General features: G+C 43.5%; 2 protein-coding genes across 2 annotated transcripts; one reads left to right on the top strand and one right to left on the bottom strand.

The window, feature by feature from the left end:
• Positions 1–4,409: 4,409 nt before the first annotated feature.
• On the bottom strand, positions 4,410–6,069 carry LOC135595266 (NAC domain-containing protein 48-like). Its single transcript, XM_065085959.1, has 3 exons — positions 5,713–6,069; positions 5,369–5,643; positions 4,410–5,285 (listed from the first exon to the last, which is right to left on the bottom strand). The coding sequence occupies exons 1-3, from the start codon at positions 5,873–5,875 to the stop codon at positions 4,848–4,850; spliced, it is 876 nt and encodes a 291-aa protein (XP_064942031.1). The 5' UTR covers positions 5,876–6,069; the 3' UTR covers positions 4,410–4,847.
• Positions 6,070–7,822: 1,753 nt separating this feature from the next.
• LOC135594905 (uncharacterized) lies at positions 7,823–10,402 on the top strand. The gene is made up of 3 exons (XM_065085412.1): positions 7,823–8,114; positions 8,246–9,357; positions 9,450–10,402. The coding sequence occupies exons 2-3, from the start codon at positions 8,767–8,769 to the stop codon at positions 10,044–10,046; spliced, it is 1,188 nt and encodes a 395-aa protein (XP_064941484.1). The 5' UTR covers positions 7,823–8,114; positions 8,246–8,766; the 3' UTR covers positions 10,047–10,402.
• The last annotated feature ends 2,103 nt before the right edge of the window (positions 10,403–12,505 follow it).

Raw genomic sequence — 12,505 nt, 5'->3', positions numbered from 1 at the left:
TCATCATTATATGCATGATTCCAAATCATCATTTATATCATTTCAATCATTGTTTCAATCATCACTATAACTCATCATGCACAAAATATAAAATCATCTAACATGATACAAACATTTATTTTCAAAATATTTATCACTATTTTCATGTATGATACCATTTTTCATATTGAATATATCATCACAATAAAAAGCAATTGCGTGCATAATTTCAAATCATAAATGTTTCATGATAGTATTAACTTGTCAAATTTCATCCTACCATTCATAATCATAACTTTTCATTTGTATGCATCAAAATAATATCAAGAGTTTTTCATGCATAATTTTATATCACCACATAAGGAATATCAAGAAGAAAGTAATTGGGTGATGTGATAAACATTTCATGAATACAAGGAATTGCATAAAAGTCATATCATGAAAGATTAGAACATGTGAATACCAAAAGACATGATTTCTTTTTGAAAAAAAACCTACTCATAATTAATCAAAAGAAAATCTTAGGAGATCGATTAATGAAAAAATCTTGATTCATAATAAGTCTTAATTTGTAAATATCACGGAATCAAGATCATGATTTTGGATAAAACTCATTCAAATTCAAAACACCAAAAATCATTTTCATGGTTCACAAAATTTGTAACATAAGTAGATTCATGATTTCATTAATAATATATTTTCTCTTTTTTAGGTATTTCATTTTAAGTGATTGATTTCATGTTAGCATGCTTTTTCATTTATGTTAAATAAAAACATGCATCAACATTTAGGATCGAAAAATGAATTTCATCATAAAACCATCAAGATCAATAAATTCTCAAAAATGAATTGTTAGGATCAAGAAAATCCGAAAATGAAATTTAACACTTTCATGCATTCGAACATGGTTTTGCTATAGATTTTCAAATTCAATCATGAAGTTAAAACATGCTCATGATCATGAAAATTTTTGTATCCAAAACACATAATTTCCAACATGTTATTAAGGTATGTAATAGTGTAAAATCATCAAGATACACATGCATGGATTAATCCTAAGCACTATCACATATCATATAATTATCATCCCTAATGTTGCATACATCATTCAACATTTCAAAACATAACATGCATGAAACCTTAGCAATATATTTTTCATGATCAAATTTTTAATTTTTCAAAGATGCTAAAAAGAAAAACAAGATATAATTTTTGAAAAATAATTTTTTTATTTCCTATTCCTACTATCTAAATTAAGCACTCATGAAAAACTTCAAGTAATTTCAAAATAATTCAAGATAGTTGAGTTACTTACCTTATAGTCGAAGCCCGTCAAAGCCCAATTCGCCGTTTCACCTTTGGAAGTTCTTGATTCATCCTTGGGTGCCTTCCTTTTCTTTGGCCTCTTCTTCCATTCAAGTTCATTGTTTATTTTAGATTTTTGTTTAATGAACTTATTAAGAGTTGGTGTTCGAAGTTCAAGTTCATCATTGTCCTCATCACTTGAGTCATCACTCAAGTGGTATTCATTTGTCCAGAGTTCCAAATCCTTCCTATTCTTTGGAAGGTGGTTCAAGTGTTGATTGTGTTCATCATGTGTATTGCGCACCATTTCATATGTCATCAATGAGCCGATAAGTTCTTCAAGTGGAAAAATATTTAAATCTTTTGTTTCTTGTATTGTGGTTATTTTAGGATCCCACCTTTTTGGAAGGGATATTAAGATCTTGCTCACGAGATCAAAATTCAAAAACGATTTACCAAGAACTCTTAGATTATTGACGACATCCGTGAAACGGGTTTACATGTCGCCTATAGTCTCGCTTGGTTGCATTTGAAAAAGCTCAAAATCATGCAATAAAATGTGAACTTTCGAGTCTTTGACTCTACTAGTTCCCTCGTGCGTGATTTCAAGTGTTCGCCAAATATCAAAAGCTGTTTCGCATGTTGAAATCCGATTGAACTCATTTTTGTCCAAAGCACAAAATAAGGCATTCATAGCCTTTGCGTTTAAAGAAAAATACTTCTTCTCCAAATCCGACCATTCGTTCATCGGTTTAGAGGGAAGTTGAAAACCGTTTTCAACGATATTCCATAAATCCAAATTCATAGAAATCAAGAAAAATCTCATTCGAGTTTTCCAATAAGTATAGTCCAATCCATTAAACAACGGTGGACGAAAAACCGATAAGCCCTCTTGAAAGCCATGAAGAGCCATTTCTCTCGGGTGTAAATCCGAAATGAGAAATACCGAGCTCTGATACCAATTGTTAGGATCGGAGCGGCACTAAGAGAGGGGGGGGGGGGGGGGGGGGGGGGTGAATTAGTGTGCAGCGGATTAAAACGTCGGTTTTAACAAATCTTTCGTACGATAAAAATCAAACTCGGAAGTGCTTAACTTGAAAGCATATTCGCAAAGTTGTGCAGCAAAGGTAATGAGGAAATAAAGCAAGTAAGAAGGTTTGCAGTAATATAAATAGCAGTAATGAAATGCAAACCAGAGATCACGCCGATTTTAAAGTGGTTCGGTCAAATGACCTACATCCACTTGCGAGGCCCCTCTTCGATGAGGCTCCCACCTTCCACTAGCAAATCTCTTGAAGGGGAAGGGTAAATAAATACCCCTCTTATAACTTTTTACAAGTGGTTCACTCTCTTACAGATTTTCAGCAAGAAAGAAGGAGGTGAACACTAGCAAATTGAAAATAAGACTAGCTAAGGCATTTCTAAGACCTTTCTCTCAATCAATTGCTTCTCAAAAAGTTGTAATCTCAGCTGAGATTTGAGGGGTATTTATAGGCCTCAAGAGGATTTAAATTTGGGCTCCAAAATTTGAATTCTCTTTGGGTTCCCGATGCTGGCGGTACCACCGCCTGGCTCTCGGGTTCTAGGCGGTGCCACCGCCTACACTATTTCAGCTCACTGGTTGGGCTCAAAAATTGGCCCAAACCAGTCCGAACTAGAGCCCAATTGGCCCCCTACTTGGTTTATAGGATTAACACCTAATCCTAACCCTAAGTAACGTGCTAACTATAAATTTAAAGACATTTTCTAAGCTATTACAAAGTCCGTAAGTCAAGACTTCTTCCGACGAGCTTCCGGCGAACTTCCGACGGTTTTCCGATAAACTCTCGGAAACCATTCTGCGGACTCCCAGCAAGCTCCTAGACTTCACGATTTGATCTTGACGAGTTCCAACGAGCTTCTTCGGCAATCTCCGATCTTTCTCGGCGATCTCCGCGAACTTTTAACGAACCTTCCGGCGAGCTTCCGAAAAACCCTTCGGCAAGCTCCCTACTCATTCTCGGCTAGTTCCGGCAGCATTCCTGATGAACCTTCGGACTTCCGTCGAACTCTCGAACTCGCAATGAATCCTTCGTGCTTGATTCCGACACTTTGTTTTGCTTTATGTCTTCATCGTTATCGTAGTTAATCCTGCGCACACAAGCCAAAACTCTACTATTACAAAGCGAATTGACATTCTGTTGCCCGGCACGTCATTGGTTGGCGCTTCGTCTGATTCTCCAGCGCATCGTCCTCTCTTGCGGCTTGTTGCTCAATCGGCGGTTGACCTTCGTAACCCCAATATCCTTAGCACAATTCCGCTCTTGGCCTGATGCCCGACGTCCGAAGCCTTCTGCCATCCACTATCCTAACGTGATCTCCTCCGGCGCAACGTCAATTCCTCCCGCGTTAACTGTCTAATCCTGATCGAGTAGACCTGCATGACTCAAAATGCTTTTAAACATCTAAACACAATCAATTAGTTTCATCATCAAAATCCGAGATTCAACAGGGGGAGGAAAAAACAGACGCAAGAACACACCACTTCGCATCACTAACTTGATCGTCGGAGAGGTTGGGCCGAGCCTCCGACCCGACTTGTGTGCAAGTGAGAAGACGAGGTTAGAGCCCCGGGGAGGCAGAGCAAATGAGGCCTTCTCTACGGAACACCCCGACCAACCTCGACGCGGCCTGATCTGCGCCGCCGGCCACTGTAGTGACGACGAGATCCCCGCCATTCGGACCCGACACAAGCCGCGTCGACCCCAAGACTACGACACGAAGTTATTTACACCAACATTATCGATTACAAACTGTTCCCCCACATGATCTTTTACGAGATATTCCTCCTCTTCTAGGTTAGTATAAAAAAAAATCTTTAATTATAAATTAAAGAAAGAAAAAAAAATAAAACTCAAGTATTAAAGGGCCCAACTCAGAAAGTTCCTCCCGATGCTCTATCCCGGATGACCCATTGCATACGGATCATGACCGCTCAATAATATTTTCGTCTAATACATAATTATTAACAATTCAACAAAATTATTGACAATAATTATCCAATTTTCTATAGATTTCTTTGAAAACGAAAAGTCTACTAATAAAGTTAGCCATCTCAATTGGGATTACGTGATCAATTCCAAAGAGGTCCGAAATTAGATATTTATTCATCATCCTTACTTTTGATCTGATTTTTTAAACGCAAATGAAACGTGACTTAACATCAATGGATAATTCGCCTTGAGATTAAATTTTTTCTTTGAACACCAATAACTTAGTATAATTCGTGTTCTTCTCAAGCTTTTGGGGTCTTGGTTTTTGTTCCTTAATTGGATTCATTCCATGAAGCCTCTATGTATGAAAGAAACGTGTGCCCCTGCAGTATCATCCGCTAAACAACCAATCTGTACGTCCACTCGTTCATAACTCGGCCGCCCGGAATCGAGTCGGTCTCATCGCTGCCGTGGCGCCTCCCGCCGTGCCATTCGGATGGTTCCGAATCCGACGGCCAGAAACCCCCCTCCGCGCGCACCGATTCCACCGCAGCTCGCTGAGTCAACTCCGTCCGCTGGTGTTCTCGTGGCTCAAAAGGGCTTCCCCAGGTACATGAGGATGTCCTGGAACGGGTCCCCCAACCCGGAGGAGAGCAGGCCCGGTTCGAACTGGGTGAAGGCCGAATTGGCGTTGGCGTTGTCGGCGGCAGCGGGATTCCCGAGGCCGACGGCCTTGTCCCGGTCGGTGGCCCGCCACCGCGGCTGGCTCTGCACCTCCCTCTCGCACACGAACTCCGGCGACAGGACGTGCTCCGAGCAGCTCGAGTCGGCGTGCAGTCTGGGTATGGAGTCCGACGGCGCGAAGCTGTACGCCAGCGGCGGCGCGCCCTGGCCGAGCCCTGGCTTCCGGTCCTCGGGGCTGTCGCCGGCCACCGTCGACCCAGACGGGTGACTCACCGGGTTCCCCGGCTTCTCCGAGCCGCTGTTTCCTTTCTTGTTGTAGATACGGCACAGAACCCAGTCGTCCAGCTGCAACCCAACACGTGTCTCACCACGTCATCTTCCACACCCAGGCGAGCTAACATTTGCACAGGAGTTGGTGCTCTGCTTACCCGGAGCGAGTTGTTCTTGCGGGCGGAGCGGTCGACGTCGGCGAGGCGGTACTCGTGCATGATCCAGTTGGTCTTCTCCCCCTTAGGGGCCTTGCCGGCGTAGAAGACGAGGGCCTTCTTGATGGCCAGCGGCCTGGGCGTCCCCACCGGCTTGTCCGCCCCGGTAGCCTTCCAGTACCCGGACCCCGCCGACCGGTTCGGCCTCGACCCGTTGGGGTACTTCCGGTCCCTCGGCGAGAAGAAGTACCACTCCTTCTCTCCGTACGACGCCAACCCTGCCGCCACCACGGGATCAAGATCGTGCGGCGATCGTATGCATCAGGGCATGAGATGAGACGGCTTACCTGGGAGCTGCCAGGGGTCGTACTTGTAGAGGTCGAGCTCGGCGATGATGGGGACGGGGACGGGGAGGTCGGCGCACTTGCGGCAGAGGTAGTGCGCGACGAGCTCCTCGTCCGTGGGGTGGAAGCGGAACCCAGGGGGCAGCTGCAGATCCCCGCCACTCATCGCTTGCTCTCTTCGATCGACGGCCGTCCGATCCCGCAGCTCCGCGGTCTTCTACCGCTGAGAGGATGCAAGCTCTGAAACTTTAGGGAACCCGGCGAGACGCGGCTTTAATAGACGACCGTGGGGCGAATAAAGACACGTGGTGGTGGACCGCTCGGGCGGCTGCGGGGCCCGGGTGGCACCTTCGAGAAGGGACATGTGGGGACCCGGAGAAGAGATTGGTCGACGTGGCGCTCATCGAGTGGTCGAATATCGACGTGGCGAGGAGAGCGGCGGGCGGGATTCTGTCACGGCTTACGTCACCAGTTTCGTCGGGAAGCGGGTCGGCCCGGCCGACGGAGAGACTCGGGAAGGCTTGAGCGGACCGGGGGCGGCGTGGACCGCGAGTGGGACCATGGAGGAGAGCCATCGGGAGAGCGACACGTAGTCGGTCGGGGGAGCTTCGAGGAAGGTGGGCGAGGGTTCTGTTGTGGGGTGGGTGGATAAGGACGAGCGATGGGGTGGATGAGCATACACATCGACCGGAAGTAATGAGAAGAAGATGGGGGAAACTTGGGGAAGGTTGGGGCACGTGAGAGTGATGATGATGAGATGATGACTATTAGCTTTTTGACTAAGTGTTCAACTCTTCGTTTCACTGCTGTAATTTGCATCTAAAATATTTTAATGTATTCAACCATTTAAAGTGCATGTTTAAAGAAGTATAAATTAAAGCCAGTCAGCATGACATCTATACAAGTATTATAAGGATTGGATTATTAACATATATATATATATATATATATATATATATATATATATATATATATATATATATATATATATATATATATATATATATATATATATATATATATATATATATAAGAAAAATAATATCATACTAATAGTAGAAGATCTTTGTCGGATTTATTGTCGATGTACTTTTGTGAGAATCTTAATCAAACTCAAGCCTTCTGACATGGACCAAAGATTGATTGGTTCCCAAATTTTGATACATTGCCACAGCCAAAATCTTTCGACTAAGTTGGGTTTCATGTAAACTTTTGTCAAACAAAGAGGACATTGTGTGGTAAGGTTTGACCAAGTGTTGGCCTAATCAGAATCCCCCATGCAATACACGTTACTCCACGACGACAAGATCAAGCGCAACAAGTGCCATCTCCACTGCATTCAAGATGGATGTCAACAACAACTCACTTGGCATCGCAACAGCTTAGCTTGTGTGCATATTTATGGCGAAATAAATGAGATGACAAGGAACAAACATTTTTCTAATGCAATTGATTCGACCGCATACCTTTCCATTTATTTAGGTTACTTTCACATACGTAATGGAGAGATGGATCTAAAATTAGCTTTTCCAATGAATGATTTGAACTAAATCTTATGTTACTATGTTCAACGCTTAAGTCTCAACTTGGAATCCGTGTAGAGAGCTTCTATAGGCCTGTGGTGGACTGGGCCTTCTTTGTGCAGCTTAGAGTAGGAGGAGAATCAGTTCTTCCACAAATGCTTGCAATAATGTGGCACAATCTCTGCGCGGGATAAGCATAAAGATCAGATTATATCAATTCAGAATGGGGTAATCCAAATCTCTGCCATGAATGCTGCTGGATGTGTGCTGGCTTGTCCATCTGCATGCACCGGCCACAGTCTCAGTGTGCAGTGCAGAGCAGAGCAAGGTTTTGTTGAAGACATTTGTTTTGATAGTTTCTCTCGTCTCTCGTCTCTCTCTCTCTTTCTCTCTCTCTCTCTACATGCCATGCATGACCTGATGTCGATCTGTACTCCCTCTTCTTCGTGTTGGCTAAGCAGAAACCAAGTTGTGGAGGGAAAGCTCCTGAGGGAATGCCCAGCACAAAGAATCATCAACAAGAATGATGAAAAAGACGACACGCTTCCACAGCTTTGCAGTGCCCCGTTTGATGCTCGTCTCTGTCTGCCTTCCCTTTTGCCCCAAAACTGTCTTACAACATCACCATCATTCTTCTTCCTCTGCAATCATGTACATCAGCCATGGCCTCATCACCCCACTCTTCATACCCCTCTCCAAGCTGAGAGAGAGAGAGAGAGAGAGAGAGATGTTGTGCTGTGATGAGCCTCTGTGACAGCCACCACTGTCCACACTCATGGCCATGATGAGCTGAGGACAACTCTTGTCCCTCTTGACAGCATGGACGTTAGTAGAAATCCAATGATCTCTCTCGATAGCAACCTCTTTTTGCATGGATCTCAGGTGCTTTGGCTTTCTCTCTCCCCCTCCCCCTCCCTCCCTCCCCTTTACAGCCTTCCCTCTTCTCTCCCTGCGTACTTGTAGTTGTCGAGATGCTGTTGCAGTGACAAGTCCTCTTTTTGCTGTTGTTGCAGGGATGCATGCCAACCTACTCTAAATTACTCTGTACTGCGCTAATGCAATCACAGTCTCCAAAATCCCACGAACTCCTCCCCACCTCAAATTAATAGCAGCAATTAGGCAGATTGGTGTTCTTGGGAGACTAGAATAAGGAGAGAGAGAGAGAGAGAAGCCTGAAAAGACTACCTGTATAGTGGATACTGAGATACGGAGGAAGCCATCATTGCCTTCCTCGGAAGAAATGGAAGCCTCCTACCAAATCTCCCATCTCATTTGTTTTGCTGAAAACATTTCTTCCTCAGCCCAAATAAAGAATTGAGACACAGTGAGATGAGCACATCCTACACTCCATCATGCACTGTTTGCTCAGTGATTAGCTTTTTAGTTGAAGGAGAGAGAGAGAGAGAGAGAGGAACTCCAACCAACACACGGTCAAAACAGAGATTAGAAAGGCAGAGGAGAGACCAGAAGAGCCTTCTCATCTCTTTCTTTGGAGACAGTTAAGGGAGAAGAAGGGGAGCAATGAAAGGAACTCATGAGGCCGGTCTTCCTTCTGCCACTAAACAATGTGTTATGGCAGAATTCTCCATCAGCCTTCTCCCTCCGCAGGAGACACCCATCATTGCCCTCAAACCATCATCCCTTGAAGCTTAGGAAGTTGGGCTTCCAAGCCATCCCACCAACGTTAAATCACCACCTCCTACTTACCCTGCCTCCACCCCCACCCAACCACCCACCCACCCACCACCGTTGGTACTTTCTCTCCACCATGAAGCGTTCTTCCAACTCCGTCAACAGCTTCTTCTCCTTCCTCGCCCATGGCATCGACGACCTCGATGAGTCCCTTACGTCGAACACCTTCATGTCGCTCCAGTTCCTCCAGCGGGCGGTGGCGCTCCTCCGGTCCCTCCACTCCCGGCTGACCAACCTGGTGCAGAAGCTTCACCTCCCGGTCGGCGAGAGGTGGCTCGACGAGTACATGGACGAGAGCTCGCGACTGTTGGATGTCTGCCACGTGATCAAGCTTGGGGTCTCGGGCATCGAGAATTACTGCTCCGCTGCAGCTGACATGATCTCCTCGCTCGACGAATGGCGCCACAACCCCAGTCCCCACCTTGCCCGGCAGGTCTTGACCGGCTTCCTTGCTTCGATTCCTGCATCTTTCTTCTACTGATATCTCAAAGCTCTGATATTTTTGGTCGCTTCCACATTGTTAAGGTGATGCGAGCAGTCTCGATTTGCCGGAGAGAAGCCATGGGACTGGAAGAGGAGAACAGAGTGCTGGTGGAGACGAGGATCGAGCCCATGTCCTTCCGGTTTGACGATAGGCTGTCGATGGAGTCCAGATACAACGGGTTCAATGGCTTCAGAGGCGTGCTTTACGCACTGAGGAACGCCAGCTCCTTGCTGCTGCTCATCCTGCTATGGGGATCCGTCTCCTGCTGCCCGGAACTGGCAGTCACCGACGGCTCGCTCTTCTTCGGCTCAGAACTCATGGTCTCCATGGCGAGCCTGCAGCAGAGGGTGGTCGGAGAGGTGGAAGGACTGGACGGCCGGTCGGGAATTCTGATGCTCGAGTTCCGGCAAGCCAGGGCGGCGACCGAAGAGCTAAGAGACGAGCTGGAGACAGCTGCAGCCATGAGATGTGGACCGGAGATCGCCGGGGGAAGCCTAAAGGAGAAGGTGGAGGAACTCAAGGGGTGGTTTGGGATGCTGAGGTCGGGAACCGAGAATCTAGTGGGACAAATGGATGACTTCTTTGATGAGATCGTGGAAGGAAGAAGGAAACTGTTGCATCTGTGCAGTCACAGGTGAAACTGTAGAAGGTTCTCATCTTCTCCTGTTCTTCGGGTAGCTGTTGTCTTCTCTACATGTTGAAGCAATGGAGGAAGAAGACCACAGTAGGAGGTCAAGAAGCCAAATGACTGCCGTAGAAAGGAGGTATTTGTTTCTGTGCAACAAAGACAAAGCTGAGGTCTATTAGCTGTGCAAGTGTAGGCATGTTGTGGGGTTGCAGGAAAAGGCAACAGAAGAAAGGGACCTTTTTCTTCTTCTCTTTGCTTTGTGCCTGTTGTTGTTCCCTTGTTTTCCTGTGTGGAACTGTCTTCCTGCTTGCCAGGGAAAGGGTTGGGTTGTAGATTCCTCATCTGTAGTACAGATTTAAAGTTGAAGAGGACAAAATAGGCACTGTGCCTGTGGAAGCTTTTGTCTGATTCCATTGCTGCGGAACAGACGGAAAGCATGATGAGGATGCCTTCTGGAACGGCAGAAGCAGCAGCCGCAGCAGCAGCAGCCTCCGAGTGTTCCTGCACTCTGAGGTAGAATGCAAAACATCGAGTCGTTCTCTCAGCATCTGCAATTTAGATGGATACGTGAGGACGACGTCGGATCGGAGCTCTGTAAGTGAAGTCGCATGCGTACAATTCATCATGCAATATAAACAATAAATTAAAATCGACGATTTTCTTTAAAAGAATCATATTTTAGATATTTCTCGATCGATATCTCTTTCTTTTTCTTAAACAGTATATTTAATTTTAAAAACTTTTAAATTATTATTTTTTTTAAATTTTTTATTTATTATAATGAAAACTTCATAATGTCTATTTAAATATATTATAAATGAACCAAATAAAATCAAAATATATCGTAACAATTATTCAAACAAATATTTATAATAGTCTAACAATAATATTACTCAAATAAAAATACAAATTAATTTATTAGAGTTATTTTGATCATCATAATAATGCTATAAAACTTACTTAAATATATTATAAATGACTCAAATGAATCGAATCTCGAATTTTGATGATTAAATTAATTGATGAATTTATAGACTAATATGTTTTTGATATAAGTGGCGTATGAAATACATCGATTAAGGACTCGAACCATCAAGGACAAATTATTGAAGTAGGAAAGTAGATATTGTGTTGAGAAAAATATCATGTCGAAAATTAGACGTTAAGTTGGAGGATTGGTCGACGGGCCAAAGATTGGACTTCATGCTATAAGTTCGGGCATTATATTAGAAGAATCAGATATTGCACCGAAAGATTGAATGTCATGAGAAAGTCGACATGCCGATAGATCAGGTGATATGCTGAAGGAAAGGACAATATGTCGGAGGTTCGAATGAAGTGTTGAAAGATCGAACGAAATGTTAGAATGGTGTACAACGTGTTAAAAGCTTCGTAATTATGTCAGATATGTGGTTGGATTGTTAAAGTATTGTTCGAGGTCTTTCCGAGTCAAATTGAGTTGGTATTGAGCTGAAACCATGCTAACTTATCGAGAAAGCCAATGGGCTTGGACCTAGGTTGAATTGGGCCTGTTAGAAGGCCAAAACAGTGGCCTTCAATTGTCTTGAGCAGTAGTATAACTTGAGTCAATCAATAAGCACAAACAGTGCTTGTCAGCACTGTTGGTGGTGGTACTACTTAGAATTAAAAAATTACAAAGATAGTACCACCCAAAAGTTTAAAATTATAATGTTAAAAGTTTCGACGATAGGACCATCATGTGTTAACGATAGTACCACCCATACCCTAAAATTTTTAGAGGCCTATAAATATCTCATTAAGGCTTGGTTGATAGAGCATCAAATTCTGAGTTTGTGAAGGATTGTAGCTCTCTCTTTGATAATTGCTTGAGTCTCTTTCTCTTTCCTAAGTTTAGAGATGATTATAAGTTATAGGAGGCAAGAGATCTTGCAAGAGAGTGAGTGTGGAGGTTCTCTCCTAAGCCTATTAAAACGAGAAAATTATAATAACGACAATTGATCTTCGCCCATTGGAAAGAAGATTGGTAGTGAAAGCCGAAGGCCTCGAGGGAAGAGGAAGTAAGAGTAGATGTAGGTCAAGAAAACGGAATCACTATAAATCAATTTGCATTCCTTCTCTTACTTTTTATTTGTTGTTGCTTATTCATTTATTTTACTTGTAATTTTTATTCACTTTTTAGTTAATCATGTTTCTAAAATATATTAATCGATTGAACTTTAAATTTTGATAAAATTTTACTAATTCATCCCTCCCTCTCTTAATTCTATTATGATCTTAACAATTGGTATCAGAGTATGGTTCTAACAGTTAGATTAACAATCAATATAGATTTAATAATTTTTTTTAAGTAATCAGGAGGGTCACTATATTATTCATCCTCTTATTCAATGAGACAAACTGCACATTTTAGAAAACATAAATGTAGATTTTTTTGCTTTCTATGGATTTTAACTTATAGAATGTTGTTAAATTTGAATTTCAAAAATC

Source organism: Musa acuminata, chromosome BXJ1-10 (assembly GCF_036884655.1).
Source record: "Musa acuminata AAA Group cultivar baxijiao chromosome BXJ1-10, Cavendish_Baxijiao_AAA, whole genome shotgun sequence".
NCBI classification, from domain to species: Eukaryota; Viridiplantae; Streptophyta; class Magnoliopsida; order Zingiberales; family Musaceae; genus Musa; species Musa acuminata.
Note: the sequence above shows the minus strand (reverse complement) of the source record. Positions and strands in the feature narration are given on the sequence as shown.

Bases quoted from the DNA above. Each gene is read 5' to 3' on its own strand.
- LOC135595266 (XM_065085959.1), bottom strand. From the start codon at position 5,875: ATGAGTGGCGGGGATCTGCAGCTGCCCCCTGGGTTCCGCTTCCACCCC. The intron at 5,644-5,712 runs GTAAGCCGTCTC...TGGTGGCGGCAG, and splicing joins CGACCCCTGGCAGCTCCCAG to GGTTGGCGTCGTACGGAGAG. The intron at 5,286-5,368 runs GTAAGCAGAGCA...GTTGGGTTGCAG, and splicing joins GCAAGAACAACTCGCTCCGG to CTGGACGACTGGGTTCTGTG.
- LOC135594905 (XM_065085412.1), top strand. From the start codon at position 8,767: ATGAGGCCGGTCTTCCTTCTGCCACTAAACAATGTGTTATGGCAGAAT. The intron at 9,358-9,449 runs GTCTTGACCGGC...CACATTGTTAAG, and splicing joins GTCCCCACCTTGCCCGGCAG to GTGATGCGAGCAGTCTCGAT.